This window comes from Coregonus clupeaformis, chromosome 32 (assembly GCF_020615455.1).
Source record: "Coregonus clupeaformis isolate EN_2021a chromosome 32, ASM2061545v1, whole genome shotgun sequence".
Classification (NCBI taxonomy): domain Eukaryota; kingdom Metazoa; phylum Chordata; class Actinopteri; order Salmoniformes; family Salmonidae; genus Coregonus; species Coregonus clupeaformis.
In genome coordinates, this window is record NC_059223.1 from 5946873 (window position 1) to 5972634 (window position 25762).

The 25762-nt window shown below is 42.6% G+C and overlaps 1 protein-coding gene across 1 annotated transcript in view; it reads left to right on the forward strand.

The window, feature by feature from the left end:
* Window positions 1-25762, forward strand: part of sbf2 (SET binding factor 2) — a 139775-nt gene that overhangs the window by 42761 nt on the left and 71252 nt on the right. The window contains 1 exon segment of the mRNA XM_045210021.1: window positions 24118-24255. Within this exon segment, the coding sequence (XP_045065956.1) occupies window positions 24118-24255 (138 nt within the window).

Consider the following 25762-nt stretch of genomic DNA (forward strand, 5'->3'; position numbering starts at 1 on the left):
AAGGTTTGGGAAGGGAAGAGACACACTGAGGGAGTGTGTGGGGGGGGTGAAGAGACACAGTCTCCAACCTGGGCTCTCTGGAGGACAAGAGTGCTGCACGTCCACTTCCATGAGGAATATAAGGATTTGGAGAGACTTACCTTTGGGAAATACTCACCTTTGGATATATGCACCTGTGGAAATACGTGAGAGACATTTGGAAGGACTTTTTGCTGGGTTGGCCACTAGCTGCAACGTGGACTACAGTAAGGCTGGGGAAAAGTTATCTGAGCGAGTGAGAATTATGATTTTGGATGTGGAAGAGACATCCCTGAACTGTTAACCCTTAAAGAGCCACAAGAGAACAGAATTTTGTTATATTTTCGTTAATTTCCCAAGACCTATAATAAAATCCTTGTTTTGTTTGAACCTTGTCTCCTTGCACTACTTGAGCAATCCCGCTGAAAGCTGTGTAGCCTCTCGTGACGTCACAATATATACAAAGAAATGTCAATAGAAAACAGGTAAAACTAAATAAAGTGCAGCTAGTTTGCAGTCTTTCCAGCTTCAGTTTGAAGTGATTGTGCTCGCTGTGTTGTTGGCTAGCTCCTCTGAATAACAGACGATTATGCACATTTTCTATGCAAGGTGAAATCGTGCCTCATTAGCTCATTTGTTATGGATGTATCCAAATAAATGTCTCTAGAAAACAGCTTAAACAAATGCAGCTACTTTGCTGTTATTCTGGCTTTTTGACGTGACTGTAAATTAGCCGTAGTTGGCAAGCAAGGGATCGGGATGTTGCCAGCCAGTATGGCAATGGAACATTTACAACGAACGACTAGATATAGAACGAAAAGACTAAACGACTGGGTTGCGTCTCCGGCAACCAAACCGATAGAACGAACAACTAGCCGGCTTGGGTAGCAACCCTAGATTTGTGTCGGGACTATATCTTGTGGAAGGATGAAATAGTATGAATAAATTCATAAAAATAAAGTTTTTAATGAAAATATGTCAATCATTATTTGAATATGGTTGTGACCCGTTGTATAAAAGTGATAATACCCTCGAAGCCAGTGTTTGGAGGATATATTGGCACGGTTTGTCAGCACACAACTTCGTCTCAGGCCTAACAACACCCGTGTCAGTATATCCTCCAAACACCGGCTTCTCGGGCATTATCACTTAATTGTAGTTCACCAAGGTATGTTACTACTGTGAGACTGTAACATGCAGGCATGACTGCTAGCATGAAAAACTCATATTTTCAATTGGCAAGAAATGCTCATGAAATATGCTATAATGTGCATATATAAGCACATTCATCTCTTAATTTTAGATAAAGTATGATCACTTATCTGAAAAGGTGCTAAAAATATCAGAACAATTTGTTAATCTGACAGTAGCCTCAATACCAAAGTTAGTTTGCTGTTTTGAAATTTGCCACAGCTTTGAAATTGGCCACAAATAATTGTCTAACTTAATAAAACATCTGATTGGCTTAGAATAAAACAAATTATGGATATAACAACCAGATGAATTAGTTGAAACATTAAACAGCAGAAAATGTTAGTTTTTTTATTTGAATCTAAAGGTGGAAGTGGGCTTAATGGGTACGTGGGCTTAATAGGTACGCTTACCCTAGGCATTTCAAAGAGCTATCAGTCAAGGTGAGCTCATTAATATAAGCTTCACGCCCACTCAGCCTGTCTTTTCAAACTTCCTGGTAGTTATCCATGAGTGAGAAAGTACTTTTTCTCAAATATTGAGCATTTCTATCCCCCAAAAATATATTATGGGTGATATTTTTGTCACTCAAAAGGCTATTTTACATGGGAATCAGAATGACTGTTCGGGACCTTTTTTAAATTAAAAAGTGCTTTTAATGAATGACAAATCTACTTGAATGCCATGAAGAGCTGCAGCGGAAGTCTGAGGGTCTCTGGCCAGTGTCCATGGTTTTAGGTGAACATTCCAGCGACCTTGTTTATGCATGGATATTTATGGGATTTTACGAAGGAGACACAAGCTCTTAGTGAAGAACAAATATACTTATTTTGAGGATGTTGTGCTGTGGGGCATTGTGTGGTCTTCCTGTGTGAGTCACTAGGTCCGCTCTGCTGGTGGCCATCATGGCTGTGCTGCTCTGTGAGTTATTGCACTAATGTATCACGCTGCAGAGCCATCTTCCCGCTCCGTCTCCTAGGGATCGATGAACTATGACAGCATCCTCACAGCATCATCCTCCAAACATCCAGCCCCTGTAGGGTGGTAGTTAAATATAGAAGCATTACCACTATTTCAGCCAAACATCACTCATGTCTACAGATGTCCTTGGACACCCATGTGTGCTTGGTTTCCAATATATGGCCCCTGAACTCTTCCATGTTGATTTGTGATGTTGTGGCATTTAGGAGGCATTGTGCGTGTGGAGGACCCCCAAGAGCAGCTTCAGTCATTGTGTCTGATGAAACTAAAGAGAAGATATACTGGCCCATATGTGACACATTAGATTGCATTACAATAAACAACTAAAAGCTGAGTAACCATGACCATTTATAACAGCCACATTTGGACTAATGCATGTCATGGTTTCTAAATTCTAAATTGTGTGCTTCCTCTAAAATTATATGTTCAAGACAATTAGAGGATTGGATGAAACCAATAGCATTAAAATGTTGTTGATGTATTTATTATTGCAAATGGAAAAAGTAGAGAGAAGTGAGGCAGCACGCAGCATGTAAGGGGGCCAGTCCTGGTGTCCCCACTGGGGTGTGACACACTTTGGTCAAAGGCCAAATGAATGGGATTCCAACTTTGAACTTTTAATGAAGATACACTGTAGTGTTTAACATACCCCACCAAGCAATTTGGCTCCAGTTTTAGCTGGTATGTAAATTGTTATTATTTGCAGATTTTCTCCACGCCATAAAAAAGAAAATGAGTCGTTTACTAACGCTTGGAATACATCTGTAGAATGAAAAAAAGCGGATGGGGCTGAGCACGAAAAGCATTTTGTGGTCAAAACAGGCCCCCAGCAAACTAAATAACCCCAGATGAAGAATGCACCAAGAAAAAGCGTTTACAACTCGAGCTCCGAAAATGTGTTTCTAATCTTTTCAGGCAAGTGACGAGTAGGCTATATATATGACCCAGCTCCACTTCTCTCATCTGCCAGGCTGGACTGCTCTGCTTATGCCTAGAGCCTGTGGTGTTACAGACAACTTCACTCAGGAAGGTGTGCCAAAATGTATGTTGTTGTCCCAAACACAGAGATTTGTTCACTACAGGCCACTTTTCACCTGTTGCAATATGCCTCTCCACACACGTGCTTACCTCTACTGTTGCATTGACTAGTGATTGATACAGATACATATCGCAATATTATTTTTGGATGATATTATATTTGACTATTGATTTTTGCTACTGTAGGTAGCGTTAGCTAGCGCTAGTCGGCTGTACCTACGCCAAAACTCTGGTATTTTCCATTCTATAGCTTGTTCTCAATCTTCCTTTTAAATGGTGAGCCAACATGTTTTCAGACCTTTTATTTCCCTGACTGATCAAAACTAGTTTTCACATGCTTTCTCTTGTCTCTCTGCAGCACTGAGTGTACAAAACATTGGGAACACCTTCATAATATTGAGTTGCACCCCCCTTTTCCCTCAGAACAGCCTTAATTAGTCGGGGCATGGACTCTACAAGGTGTCAAAAGCGTTCCACAGGGATGCTGGCCCATGTTGACTCCAATGCTTCCCACAGTTGTCAAGTTGGCTGGATGTCCTTTGGGTGGTGGACCATTCTTGATACACACAGGAAACTGTTGAGTGTGGAAAAACCCAGCAGCGTTGCAGTTCTTAACACACTCATACCGGTGCGCCTGGCATTACTACCATTCCCTGTTCAAAGGCACTTAAATCTTGTCTTGCCCATTCACACTCTGAATGGCACACATACACAATCCATGTCTCAATTGTGGAAAGAGCAGGTGTACACAGTGTATAGTGGGCAATATGTTTGGAACATCAAATTGCTGAAAAATCGCAGTATTGAATCACAATACATATACAATCGTGAGAATCGCAATACATATCGTATCTGCACCTAAGTATCATGATAATATCGTATCGTGAGGTCCCTGGAAATTCCCAGCCCTAGCATTGACCTCTTGATGTACAATAGGCTGGATGGATGGAGGCACAGGAAGAGGAGATGGTAAGGGGAAGTACAGACGGTCAGCATTAATTGGAGTGAAATGTCATAGATTCAGAAGAGTCCGGTCCATGTTGTGACTTGGGGATAAAGATGCTACGGACACACAAGGACAAACTGTATCCCATAAACAGGAGTGACATTTGGCCAGCTCACGTTCAGGATGGATACACCTCAACTCCGTGACCAGATACCAACCACAGCACCACTGACATGGATTACTGCATTCAGAAAGTCAAGGCTGATTCAATTTCCCTTGGTTCCAATGCATCCATTGAGAACCTATTATTCCCTATGAGGATTCATAAATTCTCTGTATGACATGATTTAAGTTAATTTCCTAGATTGCCTGAAATTGAATTTTCCCTACCCCTGTGAATGAGGGTGTTCGATATGGATAGTGTAGGTCTATCATTCACTTCACACATTTTTACTTTAATAATAATAATAATAATAATAATAATAATAATATGCCATTTAGCAGACACTTTTTTCCAAAGCGACTTACAGTCATGCGTGCATAAATTTTTTGTGTATGGGTGGTCCTTTCATGCACAAACTTCGACAGCAAGAATCAATCCAAAGGTACTTTTGGCTAAGACTTAAGCTTAGACCCCCACATAGACGTTCTATGGTTTTCTTTTGAAACTAGGGGAATATATAGCCTACATACAGTCATGGCCAAAATTGTTGGCACCCCTGAAATTTTTCCAGAAAATGAAGTATTTCTCACAGAAAAGTATTGAAATTACACATGTTTTGCTATGCACATGTTTATTTCCTTTGTGTGTATTGGAATAACACAAAAAAAAACAGGAAAAAAGCAAATTTGACATAATTTCACACAAAACTAAAAAAATGGGCCGGACAAAGTTATTGGCACCCTTTCAAAATTGTGGATAAATAAGTTTGTTCCAAGCATGTGATGCTCCTTTAAACTCACCTGGGGCAAGTAACAGGTGTGGGCAATCTAAAAATCACACCTGAAAGCAGATAAAAAGGAGAGAAGTTGACTCAGTCTTTGCATTGTGTTTCTGTGTGTGCCACACTAAGCATGGAGAACAGAAAGAGGAAAAGAGAACTGTCTGAGGACTTGAGAACCAAAATTGTGGAAAAATATCAACAATCTCAAGGTTACAAGTCCATCTCCAGAGATCTAGATGTTCCTTTGTCCACAGTGCGCAACATGATCAAGAAGTTTGCAACCCATGGCACTGTAGCTAATCTCCCTGGACGTGGACGGAAGAGAAAAATTGATGAAAGGTTGCAACGCAGGATAGTCCGGATGGTGGATAAGCAGCCCCAAACAAGTTCCAAAGAAATTCAAGCTGTCCTGCAGGCTCAGGGTGCATCAGTGTCAGCGCGAACTATACGTCGAAATTTGAATGAAATGAAACGCTATGGCAGGAGACCCAGGATGACCCCACTGCTGACACAGAGACATAAAAAAGCAAGACTACAGTTTGCCAAAATGTACATGAGTAAGCCAAATTCCTTCTGGGAGAACGTCTTATGGACAGATGAGACCAAGATAGAGCTTTTTGGTAAAGCACATCGTTCTACTGTTTACCGAAAATGTAATGAAGCCTTCAAAGAAAAGAACACAGTACCTACAGTCAAATATGGTGGAGGTTCAAAGATGTTTTGGGGTTGTTTTGCTGCCTCTGGCACTGGGTGCCTTGACTGTGTGCAAGGCATCATGAAATCTGAGGATTACCAAAGGATTTTGGGTCGCAATGTAGGGCCCAGTGTCAGAAAGCTGGGTTTGCGTCCGAGATCATGGGTCTTCCAGCAGGACAATGACCCCAAACATACTTCAAAAGCACCCAGAAATGGATGGCAACAAAGCGCTGGAGAGTTCTGAAGTGGCCAGCAATGAGTCCAGATCTTAATCCCATTGAACACCTGTGGAGAGATCTTAAAATTGCTGTTGGGAAAAGGCACCCATCCAATATGAGAGACCTGGAGCAGTTTGCAAAAGAAGAGTGGTCCAAAATTCCGGGTGAGAGGTGTAAGAAGCTTATTGATGGTTATAGGAAGCGACTGATTTCAGTTATTTTTTCCAAAGGGTGTGCAACTAAATATTAAGTTAAGGGTGCCAATCATTTTGTCCGGCCCATTTTTTGAGTTTTGTGTGAAATTATGTCAAATTTGCTTTTTTCCTGTTTTTTTTGTGTTATTCCAATACACACAAAGGAAATAAACATGTGCATAGCAAAACATGTGTAATTTCAATACTTTTCTGTGAGAAATACTTCATTTTCTGGAAAAATTTCAGGGGTGCCAACAATTTTGGCCATGACTGTATATACACCTGCTCTTTCCATGACACAGACTGACCAGGTGAATCCAGGTGAAAGCTATGATCCCTTATTGATGTTAATTCCACTTCAATCAGTGTAGATGAAGGGGAGGAGACTGGTTAAAGAAGGATTGAGACATGGATTGTGGATGTGTACCATTGAGGGTGAATAGGCAAGACAAAATATTGAAGTGCCTTTGAACAGGTTATGGTATTAGGTGCCAGGTGCCGTGTATATTCTGCTCTGGCTGCTCCAACATCAGTCTGGTTAAGGAATTGCTCTCTGATGATGATGCCAAAGGAAAGGCCTAATCACAAATCGTGACGTACAAGTGTTTGACTTTTACCTCCCTCCGGCCATCTTTATTTCTGCCGATTCAGGGGTAATGGAATCAATGTGCTGAAATAATTTCAGCGTGTTGTGATGGTTATCGTGAGTGTTTTCTGTTTGTATTGGAATCGGATACTTCCAGCGCCTCAATCTCTCAATTTTTTAAATTTACTACCATCAAGTCCACAACGAGGAAATGAAACATGTGCCACACAAATGCCAGAGAAAAGATCGGAATGACTTTGATGTTTATTACTCAATTGTTGAGTATGCTAATTTAATTACATGGACCCTTTGTATAATGCTTTGATGAAAGTTAATTGCAGGCCCATATCCATTCACATCCGTCTTATAGTATTTTAAATCTGATACAAGTTTGTTATTTCAGCTATTTGTGGTCATTGAGTGATTCTTAAACAACCCCCAACATATATACCCCCCTCCCCTTCTGTTTGTTTTTCTCTCTGTCACTTATGTACCCACGACACTGTTAACTTGTATGTTGCTGAGCTCTAGGCAAAACACTGGGCGAGAGGTCACTCACATTCCAGAGAGCATTCAACACTGTACGTCAGGGTCCCTTAATTACTAGGCGCAATATGTCTTGTCTCCTCTGTGGAAATATGTGACAGTTGGAAAACAAACCCGTAATCATTATTGAATGTAATTTTGAGCATTTCAGACTGACATTGTGCTGCCCTTGACCATCTTAACAAGACTGAAAGAACTGATGGTAGATAAAGGAAAGTGTGTGTGTGTGTGTGTGTGTCATATTGTTTCTAAAAGGTTGGAGGTCTATTAAAGAAGAGGCTTTCATACAGTACAATGTGCACTTCAACCAGTCTCATTGAGGTTGAAAGGGCGACATTGTAGCATACCAGCTAACCAAAAAAGGTCTCAGTAGAACCATGTGCCACTCTCAAGGACTCTGGTGACGTCGGTTGGTAAAGTCCATCTGTGTAAAGCTGCAAACTCCACAATACCATTGACCTTTCTTAGCCCAATAAATGAAGCAGGCGGCACATCATCAAAGGGTCTGCTAAAAGCCCTGGCTTCCCAACACATCCCACACTTGGACACCTCACAACCATCACGCATTCTCCCTCTTTGACTCAGTCTTCATTTTGTTTTGGTTGAGTTTTAAGACCACACTCCTCACCTCATGCGACGTGGAGGATGAGGCAGGTACCTGCAGAGCGTTTGTTTGCAGTGACGTAACTGTACACTGCTGAAAATGTCACTGCTAGACTGCAGTTGTTGTGGTCTGGCTGTGGGCGAGATGCTGACCAAGTAAACAATGGGAGTCGTGTCCAGCCCTGTCCGACTGACTCCCATGCTCCTGTCAGACTAAGCTGCTTCTCTGTGGTGTCTCTGGCATACTCCGCCAGGCTTCTCCTCTGCTTTACTATCCTGCCGTTTACTCAGATATGGAACCTGGAGGTGTTGTTAGATTTATAGATCCACTTAGTGGATGTTTAGAGCTCCTCTCATTCCTCAGGATTCCAGCTAGTCTCTCACTGGACTCTCACCTAAAACACTACCCCATTACTTAAATCTCCACATTGACATTTTCTCTTTTATGATGCTTGCTATCTCAATCAGAATGGAGAGAATCAACAGTGCTTTCTCTGGACGCTGTAATAAGCAGTCCCTCCAGGATTTCGTGGGGATTTATTGTGATATTTGCAGGCAAAAAATGCTTGATTTTGCTGCGGCAATTCTGACATTTGGCATGGCAATATACAATGATTTTGTCCAATTTGTGTTGTTTTACAGGGTCAGCCATAGTAGTACGGGGTCCCCTGGAGCAAATTAGGGTTAAATACCTTGTTCAAGGGCACATTGACAGATTTTTCACCTTGCCAGCTCGGGTATTCGAACCAGTGACCTTTTGGCTACTGGCCCAACGCTCAAACCTCTAGGTTACCAGCCGCCCAGATGTACCATATGATTGAACCACATTATGCGGTAAAGGTGCAGTGATTGGTTGAAATTGATGATGGGTCAGTTTATGTGATAATATTGCAATGATTTGACTGTTTTATGAGGAAATAGTGTGGTGATTGCATAATATGCAAGGAATAATTGATTTTACAAAAAAATAAACGACTGCAGAATCAAGGAATCCTGGAGGGACTGAATAAGACTTGGTGAGCTTTTAGTTAATGCTTTCTCTTGATTTATAGAAGTTGGATGCCTGTCAAAAATGGAGTGTGGACAACATGGTAATGTTTGTCTGTCTCCCAGTTGTTCAGTGTTTTTCTAAAATGATTGTGAGGATATAGTGTGCCTGATATTTGGTCAGGTGCTGGGGGTATGAACTTATTTTTGGGTTGGGTTCAGCTCTAGTACCTCACTACACAGCTGTAAGGCAAGCCAATTGTGAAATTATGGATAAAGCGCTTTTAGCCCAAATCATCGCAGTGCATTTGTTTCTTCTCAAATTAGGGATATGACATGTTATACAACAGCCTTGATCTGTTTGACGTATTATTAAGTTCAAAGTAGCCTTGCGATTTGGGAGCCTGTCATTGCAGGAATGCAAGGTAAGAGTAATGTTCCTTCAACACCAAAAAGATTGATAACACATTTTTCAAATGTTCTTGGATTCTTTCACTTCTGGACCAAAGAGATCAGGCTGTGATTTCCTTGGTGTTATTATTTTGGACCCCTTACCTCAAAAGCTGTGAGTAGGCGGTCAATGGTGGAGGCATTTGAAGGTTACATTTTATTTTGGGCTCTTTGAAGGCTTAGATACCACCTTTCACTTAAAGGAGACAGGCATTTCCATCAAAGTACCCAGGAGCACAAACGTGAAGTTCATAGGAGCATATCAAATTGGGTGTCAAATGAAAGCTAAGGGTCTATGTTTTTGGGGAAATTAAGGTATAGATACATTTTTCAACCATTTTCCATCTTAAAAATTGGACATAAGTAAAGGCTTTGATTTCTGGATAAACAGATGGAAAAGGGGTCTTTAAACATCTAACAGAAAAAGTCTTAATGTATCAGAAATGCATAAAAACACAATAACGTTGATGTAAAGACCACTGCCAACTAATGTTAACACATATATTTCGTTTTGGAGAAATTGTTTCCCTTCTTTAAGTTTATGAGAAAAAAAAAAAGAACATATCTTTAAGATATTTTCAAATTTGTAATGGTAGACCAATTAGTTAGTGGTTTTACTGATATCAATTTTGTTTATGAATTATTAAGTGATTAAAACTTGTAATGCCAAATTGGTAACAAATACAAAAAAATCTAGCGGATTTACTGCAACTGAATTGGCTACAGTGAGAAATCATATAATAGTCACAAAACACAGTTGGGTGCCTTCCACTGGTATACTGTTATGTTCAGCTCATAACTGTTTTCTTTGTCTTTCTGTTGTCTGGTGGTCAAACCAAGAGTGTTGAAACAGTCTGGACAACCCCTCTCTCTCGCTCTGTCTCTGCCTCTCTCTCTCACTCTCCATTTAATGTCACCTCTCTTAGCTCTTACTGACACCTTCCCATGAGCCCCCTCTCTTTCCATTTACGGCATCATTTCAATCATAGAAATATAATTAATAGAATGGACCTATCCCTTCAGACCACTGCAATTTAGCTGGTACACCATTTGAAATTTAAAGTGAATTGTTATTTTAACTTCTAATTACTACCACAATGATAGCTGCCACTCCACCCACCTTCGAATGTCTGCAAAAATTGTCAATTCTATTCTATTATCTATATTTCTATGGTTTCCATAGGTTTCCTATGGAGGATTGACAGTATAATTTAAAACAACATATTCCCATTCAAGTCAACATTCTCTGATGTGTGGACCGCCAACCATCTTTGTGGTACCATTTGAAAGTACCCCTTGTGCATTTTACCAATAACCCTATGGTCTCATGAGTCTTCTCAATGTACCCGCTGTGGATAGGCCAAGTACCCCCCAGGGGTCCTAGTACACCTGGTTGGGAACCACTGGTCAAAGCCACAACATATGCGAATATGAAGAAACCCCCCCGGATTTTATGCATTTTTAGCATTAGTATTTTTATTAAGCTCCCCATCAGCTGTTACCCTTCCTGGGGTCCAGAAAAGATAATTGATGTTTAAGGTTAAAAAATGACATTTTTATTCAAAGAAAAAAGAAATAGTTTGTCAACCCATGTTTGTAAGCTTTTAAATGATATCAATCTCAACCGTTTATCTTTTCCAATGCGAAATAGGTCAACTTTGAGCACATTTATCTCTTGAATGTTTTTGTTTTGGCATTCAGTTCCAAAAAGTAACTTTCTGAGCACTTATACAATGGGCAGATATGGTAGGTTTGGTTCAAATCCAACTGGGTTCTGTCAAAAAGTGGGGGGGAGGGGGAGAGAGTGTGAGAGGCTCGCTCATTACTGCTGCCAGCCCCAGCGAAACAGGCAGGCACAGCGGCATGGCAGACACTTTTATTACAGGAGGATAATGCACTTTACTGTTTGACAAATTCATGGTTTTATCCGCCCCGAAAATAGGAAGTTTTGTAGGGATGGGCGAAAACATTTATACAGTCACATATCCCTATATTATTTTGGACGATATTATGTCAAAACTTTTGACTCTACTTTGACTTTGCTAGGTAGCGTCAGCTAGCACTAGTCGGCTGTACCTGCGTCTATAGCTTTTTCTCCATCTTCTTTTAAAAAAATGTTTTTAGCACTTTTATTTCCATGACTGATCAAAACTAATTTTCTCATGCTCTCTCTTGTCACTCTGTAGAAGACATAGAGTGAGCAATCATCAAATCGCAATAAAATCGAAGTATCGAATCTCAATACATGTAGAATCGTTAGAATCGCAATACATATCATATCGGCACCTAAGTATCATGATAATATCGTATTGTAAGGTCCCTGGCAATTCCCATCCCTAATGTTTTGATCGAGGTGACCAGGTAGAATGTGCAGCTCACACCAGTGTGACCAATTAAACATTTTCTTGCACAGCCAAGTCAAAGGGTCGCAGTCTGGAGCCCTGCAAATGGGAAATCTGTGAAATTGAAGCGCCAAGTCCCAGTCAGCTGTCCCCCACTGGGTTAAGGGGAATCTGATTCCTGTCAAAGTAGCAGCACTATACATCCTGAGGTCTACATCTTGGTACAACTTTGCATTTGTTATACTGTTCCAATGATCATGAGGCCTTACCTGGAAATCCCTTGTCAGTATGTTTAACCATATCCTAGTACCCTGATGGATATAATTTGATCCCGAGGACATTCTCCTCATGGTTGGCTTCTATGTCAGCCCCACACTTTTCACATATTTTCTGCCTCTACGTGCTAGGAATGTAGCACACCCACTAGCAGCTCTGTAAGAGGGGAGTGTGTTTGTGTATAGGGTCCACTGTACTCTGTCTCGTGCCACAAACACAGAACAGAGGACAGCTGTATTTCTTGAAGATAAAAAAACCTGAAACCACCCTAAATGAACATTGCTGTAAGTACAGCGATGTCTTGTTAAGGAAATAAAACATAGTTTGATCTTAGACATTTGTCTCTATCTGATGTTCTCTGTTTGGTCTCTTGTTCAGGTTGTTTATTTGAAACATGTAACAACGGTGACACTGAAGTCTTGGCTGAAGATGTACAGTTGAAGTCGGAAGTTTACATACACCTTAGCCAAATACATTTAAACTCAGTTTTTCACAATTCCTGACATTTAATCCTAGTAAAAATTCCCTGTCTTAGGTCAGTTAGGATCACCACTTTATTTTAATGTCAGAATAATAATAGAGAGTGATTTATTACAGCTTTTATTTATTTCATCACATTCCCAGTGGGTCAGAAGTTTACATACAGTCAATTAGTATTTGGTAGAATTGCCTTTTTAAATTGTTTAACTTGGGTCAAACGTTTCGGGTAGCCTTCCACAAGCTTCCCACAATAAGTTGGGTGAATTTTGGCCCATTCCTCCTGACAGAGCTGGTGTAACTGAGTCAGGTTTGTAGTCCTCCTTGCTCGCACATGCATTTTCAGTTCTGCCCACAAATGTTCTATAGGGTTGAAGTCAGGGCTTTGTGATGGCCACTCCAATACCTTGACTTTGTTGTCCTTAAGCCATTTTGCCACAACTTTGGAAGTATGCTTGGGGTCATTGTCCATTTGGAAGACCCATTTGCGACCAAGCTTTAACTTCCTGACTGATGTCTTGAGATGTTGCTTCAATATATCCACATAATTTTCCTTCCTCATGATAACATCTATTTTGGGAAGTGCACCAGTTTTACTGTGGAGATAGATACTTTTGTACCTGTTTCCTCCAGCATCTTCACAAGGTCCTTTGCTGTTGTTCTGGGATTGATTTGCACTTTTCGCACCAAAGTACGTTCATCTCTAGGAGACAATGCGTCTCCTTCCTGAGCAGTATGACGGCTGCGTGGTCTCATGGTGTTTATACTTGCGTACTATTATTTGTACAGATGAACGTGGTACCTTCAGGCGTTTGGAAATTGCTCGCAAGGATGAACCAGATTTGTGGAGGTCTACAATTTTTTTTCTGAGGTCTTGGCTGATTTCTTTGGATTTTCCCATGATGTCAAGCAAAGAGGCACTGAGTTTGAAGGTAGGCCTTGAAATACATCCACAGGTACACCTCCAATTGACACAAATGATGTCAATTAGCCTATCAGAAGCTTCTAAAGCATGACATAATTTCTGGAATTTTCCAAGCTGTTTAAAGGCACCGTCAACTTAGTGTATGTAAACTTCTGACACACTGGAATTTTGATACGGTGAATTATAAGTGAAACAATCTGTCTTTAAACAATTGTTGGAAAAATTACTTGTGTCATGCACAAAGTAGATGTCCTAACCAACTTGCCAAAACTATAGTTTGTTAACAAGACATTTGTGGAGTGGTTGAAAAACGAGTTTTAATGACTCCAACCTAAGTGTATGTAAACTTCCGACTTCAACTCTAGTTTTCAGTGGAGAATTTGCACAGGACCAAGGGGATATGCTTTTCTAAAATGGCAAGATAGCCTCATTACGTATTAAGCAAGAAGTAAAGATGTTTTCTCTATTATTTTGTCTGGTGTCACTTTAATTTGTGAAAGTCCAATAGCCTATTTATTTTCATTTTAATTTTTCAGCATTTTAATTGCAGATCTTGTGCTAGCAATGAATTGGTATAACCGTTTTTTTCAACTATTTGCATAGCCTAATCCATAGCGGCCATCTTTAGTTTGCCTGATGAGGGTTTGTGGGGTCTCTCTGTGCAGACTTGCCTACTTTCCTCTTTCCCACCTGGCTGCATGGGGAATTAATGAATTATGATGCAGGTTATGTTTGCAGCTAACACACTTGTTTGCCTCAATACTATAGAGAGATTGATAGAACTGTTGCCCCCTGGAATGATTACCAGGCCTCGTGCTGCTTGATAAATCTGCCCCCTGAGTTTAAATCAAAGCGGAATTTATAGTGTACACAAGAGCTGAATTAATCTGGTCATGACTGTAAAACAAAAGTTGTGACATTCTTTGATGTCACCAATGGCAAAACAGTTTTAATCTTCCTCTGCTTGTTTTGTTTTTACAAAACTGTGTACATATGAAACAAAAAATTCCTCGTTGGGGCCTGACTTCCTCTAATGAAGGAATTTGACCAGACTTGACCAGATTGTAAACGTTTGTTTCATTTCTCTTGTCTAGAACTCTGTTTTCTTCCCCCAAATCCCTGTTGTAATGGGGAATGTGGCACGTACTTCCGGGAAGGATGCTGGAGTTATTCAGACTGTGTATACTGTTGGTGGGCAGTGGATGGGACAGTGACTAAGGTTAGCATATCTATGCGCTAGTGGATTGATCTTGACTGGGGGGGGTGTATTGAGGGAGTGGGGGGGCATCTCTGGGTGTTATTGTTTCAGGGTGTCAGGATCTGAAACAGCATGCTTACACTATCTGGTTCAGACTAGGAAGCTTGCCACATGTCACAGTATTGCTGTCTCCTCCTGGCCAGTCCAGAGACCCAGGGAGAGGTGCTGGGCTGGCTAGTTACATCACCAGGCTGAGTGACCAAAGCTGGCATGTCGCGCGGCACGTCGTTCCTGTAATGCTTGTCAAACTAAATACAACAGTGCATTCCAGATACAGGATGTCTTCCAACTCGGTGATAATAGAATCATGTGTTTGTCAGGAAGATGTTCATGAGTAATCAATGCTTTGGCTGCCAGCTAAACAAAAACCCCCAGGAAACTGCACTGGCAGTGGGCTGGAATGCATGGCAGCCCTGTCCAGGATGAAAACCACAGTGAGCTCATCAGGAAATGTGAAATACTCAAGTTCCATGGAGCTAATCTGTTGGAGTCGTACAGTAATCTGAGACTTCCTTTATTCTGGGAGCACATAGTTATGTTACACAGTTTAGCAGAACTAACCCCTCTATTGTAGTAATTAGAAGCGCTATAGCGCACACACACACCCAAAAAACACTTATTTCCTTGTTTTCCAGAAAACTGAAATATACTCACAAGGGACTACATTCCAGCTCCACTGAATCAAAACAAGCCATTGAGCGGTGAGACCGTCCATGGTCCACCTCTCCGTCCGGCTTGGGCTTGGAGCTGGAACTGGAACTCGAAAATGAGTGGATAGGAGCCAGGAGTGGAGCCAGCCACAGACTTTTGGCCCAGGAGCGCAGCTCAGAAGCCACATAGCATCCTGTGGCCTTCCGCTTCCTCACTGCACAGCTCCATGGTGGCTCTCCCCTGCCAGCCACCGCCTCTGTTTACGTGGAGCAGTGGAAATGTGCTGACTGCAAGACCAAAATGCCTGCGGACATACCTGAGATTCCTTGCAGTGCTAAGAGATGTCCTCATTTGTCTGGAATGTCTGTTCTCTTGACATGACCCACCTGTAAATCATGGTGTCTTGTCCTACACCTTCTCTGTCTGCCTCCATTCAGTATGAGAGGTCCACAGGTGAAACCACAACACCCATACATTTTACTCAAACCATTCCCCTTGTCACAAGAGCTTCTTCACAGATGCCATAGTTGGGTTAAGTTCACCAGTGGCTCTGCAGAAGAGACATATGTTTCACATTTTTCAGCCCAGTTTCGAGCTCCCTGTTGTCATAGCAGAAGCAGTCCACACTTACCTAGTGATTGAGGGCAGGGCGGGGCAGGAGACATATTCGAGCTGGATTGATCCTGAGGATAGACCAATGCTGATCAATGACAACTGCTTTAGCATGAGGTGCTAACCCCAGCTCTTGTGCCTAGCCAGCGAACAGTGCTATAAGATGGACAGCTATATATGCTGTATTGTTGACTTATCTGAATTGCTGTGTTTAAGAGCAGCATGGCATGACAGTCATGTATTGCCATTAAAATGAAGAATGAAACGGCACCAGTCCTTGACCCTGTCTGTGAGGCCTGTTTCTCTCCTATGCCAGGTCAGTGATCTCCCACAGCCCTCATCCTGTGTGGCGGGCAGAGGGCAGTACAGTAGACCCAGAGCCCTGGAGAGGCAGTCAGCTGGAAAACAAAGGCCAGCGTTCCCTGTGCAATGCACTGCCATTGTGTTAGTGTGAATAGTGCCACTGGAAAAACACAACATCAGGGATATAGCATAACACACACTCACTTTCGACTTCCTGGTCTGGGGTAGTACCACAACAGTAGAAAGTGCTACTGGTCCTCAGGAGGGGTATATAACTCTGTGAGCCAATCATATGAATTTTGGGGGGCCTCACTGTTTTTTCAGGTGAAAAACTAAAGCGGAGGTATAAAAACAGGCAGAAAAAAGGCCACGGTTGGAGGGTGACTCAGTGAGAGTGATAGGGAGAGAGGAGTGGGCCTTGCAGGAAGCACCTGTCTCATGGCCATTATCACAGGGCTACCAGGCAGGGGCTCCACAGGCTGACGCAGAAGCACATTGTGTTTCTCTACGGCCCAGGACAAAGCTGTTTACCCTCTGCTGTCCCCTCATCAAACACACTGCACTCTTCAAATAGGCCAACCTGTTGTTGTTGCTGTTATTTTTGTATTTTCTTTGCTTCGCACAGCTGCGTAGAATACTGTTTTACTTACTGTAAACAGCACTGCACACTCTAACTATATAATGATGAGTAAATTGTTCATGTGCAGTAATGCTCTTGAAAGTTAACTATACATGTTACATAAATGTGCTTGTCATGAATGTGTTAATCAGTGTGTTACAAACCAATGAATGGGGGCCTCTCACAGGCTGTACAGTAAGCACAGGTCAGATAGCAGGGTACAGCACTCCACCTGCAGGCCTGCGCTATCCACGGGGTGTGGGAGAGTGTGAGGATGCAGCACAATAATGGAGGCAGAGTAACGTCAGGTTTGGATTAAGATGGAAAAGCCAGGCTGTGCTCATATCCCGCCATCGGCAGCCTCGGGAAAATCCATGGAGTTTTCTTGGACTGTGGAGGGGGATTTCTGCACTGAAGAGCATCCATCCCTGCTTTTAAAACAAAGCGTTGTCTCTAAACTTAGACTCCATCCGCTTGTAGTCCTACCCTTTTGCCCAGGAAACACATGTTTGAAAGATCTTACTAAGTTTATTAACCCACCTAACCTACTTTTCCTTATAGTCCATATCTGGTCACTAACATTCACCCCTTATGGTTTGGGACACCCTTGAGTGTAGTGAATAGCATATGTGACCGACCGCCTTGATTCGGTCTTATGTAGCAACATTTGAATTTTATTTTTATTTTTACATTGGATAAAAGCGGAGACACAGAGCTACAAAATGGTATATCATACACTGCATTTGAGGAACAATGGGAAAGTAATTCTGCTTAGAAAGTTGATAAACTTGTAACCTCACCTGATCCAAGCGTTCTGTACTAACAGCAGCAGTCAAGCATCCAAGCTAACTGGCTAACTTGCTAGCTACTTCCAGACACAAATGAGAGAACAGCTCACTGACCATTACTTGCCCTAGCAGAGCTGGTTAGGCTGTTTTCATGTTATCCAGAGTGTTGGTGACTGTAACTATGCAGCTGGCAACAATTTAATTACGCTTTTTTGCCGATGCTTACTGACACCGGCCATATTCAACGTGTGTTGAGCGTTTGTAAATTAATCAGTTATTCTGCACTCTGGCACACTCAGACGAGAGTGCTCTGTAATCGGAGTAGATGGCCAGACTGAATTTACGAACGCAGTCGAAATGGTTACTTGCATATTGGAGTCTTTTGTTAAGACATGTAGCTAGGTAAACAATGAACCATAATCCCAACTCATGACGTTACAACCCTGCATGAATCTGCAGGTAGCTAACCAACCAGGTTCAATGTTAGCTAGCTAACATTAGGCTATAACTAGCAAAGCAAATGGCTCTGAGATACGAATAATAAGATCATACACGTAACGTTAACTAGCGAGCCAGCCAGCCAACGTTAGCTAGCTAACAGTACACTTTAACTTGAAATGAAACCACTTTCTGTCAAATTAGAAACGTGTAATATCTGAAAATGTAGCTAGCTAGACTATCTTACCCGTATACATCATGGATGGATGCGTCTCCCTGTCACGGATGCCATAGTTGCCCTTAGTTTGAAGATGTAATCCGGAGATGGGTGTTTTCTCCATCTCCTTAGCTATCATACTCTAATTCCACTGATTTCAAAACTCGGTCCTCCAAAAAGTGGAGAGCAACACTTATGCAGTTTTCACTAAAAAAAGCCGCGTTAGACAGGATTACCTACACATACTGACCAGCTCAAACAGACAGAAGCGTGCTATATGGCAGACCAATCCAAACAGATCTCTCGGCATGTCCAGCCCACTCATTATCTCAGCCAATCATGGCTAGCGGGAAGGTTACTAGGCTAGTAATTTAACCATTTTATTCGTATTTACAGATGGCATACAAGTTTGTTATTAAGGCACATGAAGGTTCACATGTTCCAGAAAGCATTACTGCCAAAAACGCATTTTGATTTTAAAAAAAAAGTTTACATTCAAACGACTCTCCTGTGAAGTAGTGACCCGCAACATACGCCTAGTTTCCTGAAACGAGTCACATATGAGTGCTCAAGGCAGGGTTTGAGAGGTTGCAGTGATTGTAGCAGAATTAAGATGAAATGGAACTGACAGTAGATTGGTTTAAGAGAAGGAATGCCTAATTCTCCAAAGACTCCTTTTTCTATTTGCATTTTCATGCATCTTGTATTGAAATAAGTTGCATGTGGTGAACCAGCCGTATGTTTTTAATTTGTTGTGTTTTAAAATAAATCCAAAGTATTCACCCCCAAGTGAAGAAATCTTCCCAAGAGACTTTGAATGTGAGGAACTCGGCAGAGCTGTCGGTATTCTACTCGCTAAACTATGTATGGCTTAAGTTTATTTTCAAATTAGCTAGCACAACAAATGACATTTTCCCCCCCATTTCTCCCCCCCACTATTAGAAATGATGGCCATATGAGTTATGGACCCTGAAATTCTCCAGTTTTAGACATGGACTTCCTAGCCTATTACTCTCTTTCCCCATCTTCCTGGCCTAAGCTATCTGTTGAATTATTGCGGTCCTTTATGTCCAGCTAAAAATATCCATCTCTAAAATGAACCATATGTTCCGGGTTGCATAACAGATCACAGGGAACCACAGCGCTGTGGGGACAGAGTGAAATAAGGATGGATGTGAGATGCCAGTTGTGGGCAGTCGCCTGCTGTGTGATGCAGCTCTCCGGTCAGACCCGTTGGCCTACAGTACATCACAGGGCTGCCTCGCTCTACTTTACCACTTTGCGCTTTGGTACCTGTGGTTTGAAGCTGTCTAGCTTTGTTTAGTTTTCTTGTTTGTGTCGCGCTGACCCTGAAGAGTTGGAAGTGTTGTGTATGTGTGCCTCCTGTTTGCTGTGCTTCCTCCTGGCCTCTTATGAATATAGCCTCCGTCTCTGCTCAGCTCAAGACTTCCTACCACGTGGCTGCTCTGTGTGGCCGCTGGGGAAACTGAAATAGCCCGTGGCTCATGTTTTGAGTTCAGCTCTGTCCACTGTCCTGTCCGTCCTCCAGAGTTGATAAAGCAGCAGAGCTCTAGGCCAGCCAGGCTGCAGCCCGGTAATGACCCACTCACCCCTGGCCAACCCCCTGTCACCTCAGACACCACTTTCCTACAAGTCATTGTCTTGTCTTTTTGAGAAACAGGCCCTCGAAAGTGAAGCGGGAAGCGATAGAGAGGAGGTTAAGATGGAACCGGGAAGATAGAGAGGGAAGGAGCAAAAGAGAGGAGCGTACACAACACAACACAACACATCTGTTGCCGTGTTTTTGTCCTGACCACAAAGTCTTGGCAATCACTTTGCTTTTAGACTGTGTCAGCACTTCACTGGCATCGGTTGGATGCACTTTGTTTTGGAAATGTGTTTTGTGCTCATGCAGCGTGCAGTAATACTGTTACTACTTTGAGTAGGCCCGTCTGAACGGGATGCTGTCCTTCATAACAAATACCATGTTGCCTTGCAACCTTTCCACGGTGCATGATTCACCTACCTAGTCAGCCACTCTTGTTGGATAATAGAACTTCATGTGTTTGGTCAACAAAGTATCCTCAAAGGCTTTGAATTCAGACAAAGTCGGATGCTCTTGTGTTGTGATTATTCTCAGTCATCAGAACCCCACCAGGTAAATTTGGGTTAAATCTACTGCGACAGATAGAATGTGGTGTTGGAGAGATTCCACTCCAGGGATGCTCTTCATTCCTGTCGGAGGAGTTGGGAAAGTATTTTCCCATCAACTTGTCCTTTTTCCAGTTCCAGACTTCCTTCTCTTTCACCCAGTTCAGTCTTGCATCACATTTGTTAATGCTCAGAAGGGAGGAGACATCTACATTTTATTACCGGACAGGGGAACTCAAGAATGCTTTGATATTTGTTTGTTTGGCTATGTCATTTTGGAACTGATCAACTTAGGAAATCTAACTATGAAACCAGTATTTTTTTCTAGGAATTTGAGGTGTGGAGAGCTGGGGATGTCATGTACCATTTCATACCATGTCATAGGCCTATATTAACTCCATTCCTCATTTTTCAACTGTAGCAACACTAGTAAAGGTTGCATCAGATTTCTTTCAAGGGGTGTCTCCTTGTAAAACCTGCCCAGTGTGTGTGTCTCTGACTGACTGTCTTGAGTTTCAGCCCCAGTGCCCGCAGCATAGCTGTTTGTTTGTCCCCTGTGCAGTTATTACAACGGCATACAGTACATTTTCACAGTATTAGAATACACCCCTGACCACACACTAGGCTTCAATTCGGTGGGACTGGTCCCCATGCTTTACTGTGCCGATTCTTAGCAGGTCAAGCTGCAGATCTAGTGTCGCTATCTGAAAGGGTGGAGGGTGGACTAGGGGGGAGCCATGCCGCACAGTGCCACATGATGCGGAGGGCTCAATCGGTGACAGGGCAACAATGTGCAAAAGGACAAAGATCCCAGAGTCGGTTAGCCAATGAGTTCCATTGTCACTTGACTGTGGTCTAATTTGAGACCAGGGACTGTCCTTGCCATGACTCAGCTTGTGTGTGTGTGTGTGTGTACGTGTCTGTACACCATGCATATATATAGGCTATGTGGGTGTGTACGTGTAGTCGTGTACGTTTACACCATGCGTATGTGTGTTTATTCTTGCACTGTATGTTTTCTAGACAAGCCATGCACCTGTTGCACTGCAGTGAACATATTTTGCTTGATCTCTCCAAACAGTCTGCTGGTACTGTGTGTGTCAGTCACAGTTGGCGGCAGGCAGGGCCTCCCTGGAGCTGCTACCTGGAGTGGTGCCTAGAATCACTGCTCTGCTCCCTCTCAGTCACTCTGTGTGTGTGTGTGTGTGTGTGTGTGTGTGTGTGTGTGTGTGGTGTGTGTGTGTGTGTCTGTGTCTGTCTGTCTGTTAGGCACTCACACAGCAGGAATGACTACACATGTTCAAGGCATGCTTGGATGCACTTCTTCTTACTATAGAATGATTCTTCTTACTATAGACCGCTACTGGTCCTGGGACTTCTTTTTTTTGTCTCTTTTATGCAAGTCATCCTCCTCCCTATCCTCAATATAATATACAGTGCCATTAGGCAGGTGCTTTTATCCAAAGCGACTTAGTCAAGCGTGCGTACGTTTTACCTATGGATGGTCCCGGAAATCGAACCCACTACCCTCCGTCCTCATCTACTCTGCTTTTTCTTCAATTTTCCCTCTCTCCTTCTCTCTCCTCATTCCACCTCTCTCCACCATATGACTGGTGCTGATATTAGTGTCTCAGGTCTCTGTCAGTCAACTCTTACTCAGTCTGTTTTTCCCTATTCAGACTCCCTAGTAAGTCTAGCTACTTGAGAATAAGCTAATATTTACAGAGAGAAAATCCTTCAAAACATGATTGCCTTCCAGTCAGTCACTGGCATGCGAAGAGGGATAGGATATCTCCTTTGGTGTTAGATAGTAGTCTGTCTGGCTGTTATTCAGCCCACTAAAGGCACTGGGCACGTGGAGGGGAGGGAGAAATAAACTGTGGACCCAATGAAGTGTCTTTGAACCCAGTCCAGAGCCTCTCCTCAGACCTCCGGGATAGTGTGAGCATAACAGCTTTGCAGAAGATGACCATTGATATAATTGAAACAAAACAAGACCCCCTTCATCCTCCTACACACACACACACACACACACACACACACACGTCTGCTTCCATTCACCATTTTATCGTATCTCAGCACATCTCCCTAGGTATGTGGTCCGAAAGCCGTTTATCTCCTTTCCGACAGTGATTAATGACATATACTTTGAATATTTTTGGATGTGTTCACAGTTATCTGCAATTGTCCTTGGATCCTGTCTGGGCCCTAGCCCAGTATGTATGACACTCCCCCACAATGCAGCTTTTCCAGATTTCCTGCTGTCTATTGTGTCTATTGGAGGATGGTGGCATCCTGGTTCAAGCCCCCGGGCTAACCAAGCACAGCTCCCTCTCTCTCTTCCTCTCTCTCTCTCTTTTGCTCGCTCTCTTCCTCTCTGTCTCATCCTGTCTTACGCCACCCACCCACCTTCTCTTTTCATTTTATTTTCTCTCCCTCCATCCATCTATCCATCCTCTCTTCCCCCTGCTCCTCTCTCCTCTCCCTCCGTCAGTCCAATGTTCTCCCAGTGAAACACCTGAGGAGCAGTCTAAATACTGTCCCACAGCCAGGCCAGCCTCCAGCACAAACACACAATATTTACTCACTCTGGCTGGCTGCCTGCCTCTCACATGCTGCTCTCGACACTCCATCCTCATCATTTCTCTGTTTTTCTCCTAGGCCTGTATGCTTTTTATCCTCACACATCTCTCTCTTTTCTAGCCTTTTGCACTCCCTTCTTTCAACCTTCCCATCCTCCCTTCTCTCCCTCTCCTCTCTCCATCCCTTTGCGTCCCCTCTTCCTTCTCTTGCTCACCAGTACTTCATGTTCCCATTAGATTGCATATATATTCTGGTGTGTCGTTTCTAATGTTTATAAATCAGGTTGAGATGGTTCAGGAATAGAGTAAAAGTTAAAACAACATGAGCCCTAACTGATAGGTTTTATCCAGAAAAAGGAAGAAGTGGTGCATTCTTTTATGACATGGGGTTTTATGTCAATTAGTCATTATTATCTTGTTTATTTTTTAATGATAACATGGGATTTCCTGCTTGAACAACCAGAGTTGGCCTAAATATGCACGATTACATTCTTCATGTTAATCCCAGTGTTATCCAATACAATCCGACTTTTGTCATGTTGAGCCTATCCTAAACTTTTGCTTATCGAACTGAGCACATAGCAGCCTACTGTTTCACAGTAAAAGTCAGCACTTTTGGTTTCAGTGCCTTTTCTCATCATTTTCTTTGTGCCTAGAACAAGGCTGATATCAAACGGTCATGGTTGGTGGGCACCTCTGACGAGCAGTGTGGAACGTGAACCAGTGCCATTTCCCTCTCTGTAATGAGAGGATGCAGTAGTGGTACTAATGCACTGAAACAGGACATCCTGTGCATCCTCTCCACAATGGCGTCAATGGCCCCCTAACTAACGTAATACCTCTCCAGTCACACTGAAGAGTTACCAGCAGCGGATCTCCTGGGGACACGGGCTAGAATAAGGGCTCCGCTCTCAACACAACAACACTGGCTTCCAGTAACCACTCTGGAAAGGCCACAGGGTGTCCTGTACTCTGCCTGTTCCATTTAATCTGTACCCTGAGGGGAGAGTGTGTTCCTGATTAGTTCCAGTACAGGTGCTCATGTATAATGGTGTGTTATACTTTGTGTGTTTTTTTCAGTTCTGCCAGCCAGGAGGATGGAGGGTGTCCCGAGAGAGGAAAGCTCCCACCTTCTTCACGGTGGTGTTGACGGACATCGACTCAGACAGACACTACTGCTCCTGCCTCACCTTCTATGAGGCAGAGGTCAACCTGCAGGTGAGATGGCTTGTTGTACTCCTCAACCCCAACCCCCCTACATGCATATTTTAGTGTTATAGCCAAAGCCACTTACAAGGGCATTATGTAAAATATTATATAAAATCTAATGTATATCTGTAACAGCGTACCCATAATTGCCCTATTCAAAGCAATCAGTTATACGTATGTTTTGACATTTGGTGGTTTTTCATGCCTGTAAACACTTACACACTTGCTGAATACGACTACATGTCCTGCAGTTCCTGGGTTTAGGATCTCTGTCATAAGGGCAACATACACTACCAGTCAAAAGGTTTCGAACACCTACTCATTCAAGGGTTTTTCTTTAGTTTTTACTAGTTTCTACATTGTAGAATAGTACTGAAGACATCAAAACTATGAAATAACACATATGGAATCATGTAGTAACCTAAAAAGTGTTAAACAAATCAAAACATATTTGAGATTCTACAAATAGCCACCTTGACGACAGCTTTGCACACTCTTGGCATTCTCTCAACCAGCTTCATGAGGTAGTCACATTGAATGCATTTCAATTAACAGGTGTGCCTTCTTAAAAGTTCATTTGTGGAATTTCTTTCCTCTTTAATGTGTTTGAGCCAATCAGTTGTGTTGTGACAAGGTAAGGGGGGTATACAGAAGATAGCCCTATTTGGTAAAAGACCAAGTCCATATTATGTCAAGAACAGATCAAACAAGCAAAGAGAAATGACAGTCCATCATTACTTTAAGACATGAAGGTCAGTCAATACGGAACATTTTAAGAACTTGGAAAGTTTCTTCAAGTGCAGTCGCAAAATCCATCAAGCGCTATGATGAAACTGGCTCTCATGAGGACCGCCACAGGAATGGAAGACCCAGAGTTACCTCTGCTGCAGAGGACAAGTTCATTAGAGTTACCAGCCTCAGAAATTGCAGCCCAAATAAATGCTTCACAGAGTTCAAGTCACAGACACATCTCAACATCAACTGTTCAGAGTAGACTGTGTGAATCAGGCCTTCATGGTCGAATTGCTGCAAAGAAACCACTACTAAAGGACACCAACAAGAAGAAGAGACTTGCTTGGGCCAAGAAACACGAGCAATGGACATTAGACCGGTGGAAATGTGTCCTTTGGTCTGGAGTCCAAATAGGAGATTTTTGGTTCCAACCTCTGTCTCTTTGTGAGACACGGTGTGGGTGAACAGATGATCTCCGCATGTGTATTTCCCACCGTAAAGCATGGAGGAGGTGGTGTTATGGTGTGGGGGTGCTTTGCTGGTGACACTGTCTGTGATTTATTTAGAATTCAAGGCACACTTAACCAGCATTGCTACCACAGTAGATACACCATCCCATCTGATTTGGGCTTAGTGGGACTATCATTTGTTTTTCAACAGGACAATGACCCAACACACCTCCAAGCTGTGTAAGGGCTATTTGACCAAGAAGGAGAGTGATGGAGTGCTGCATCAGATGACCTGGCCTCAACAATCCCCCGACCTTAACCAAATTGAGATGGTT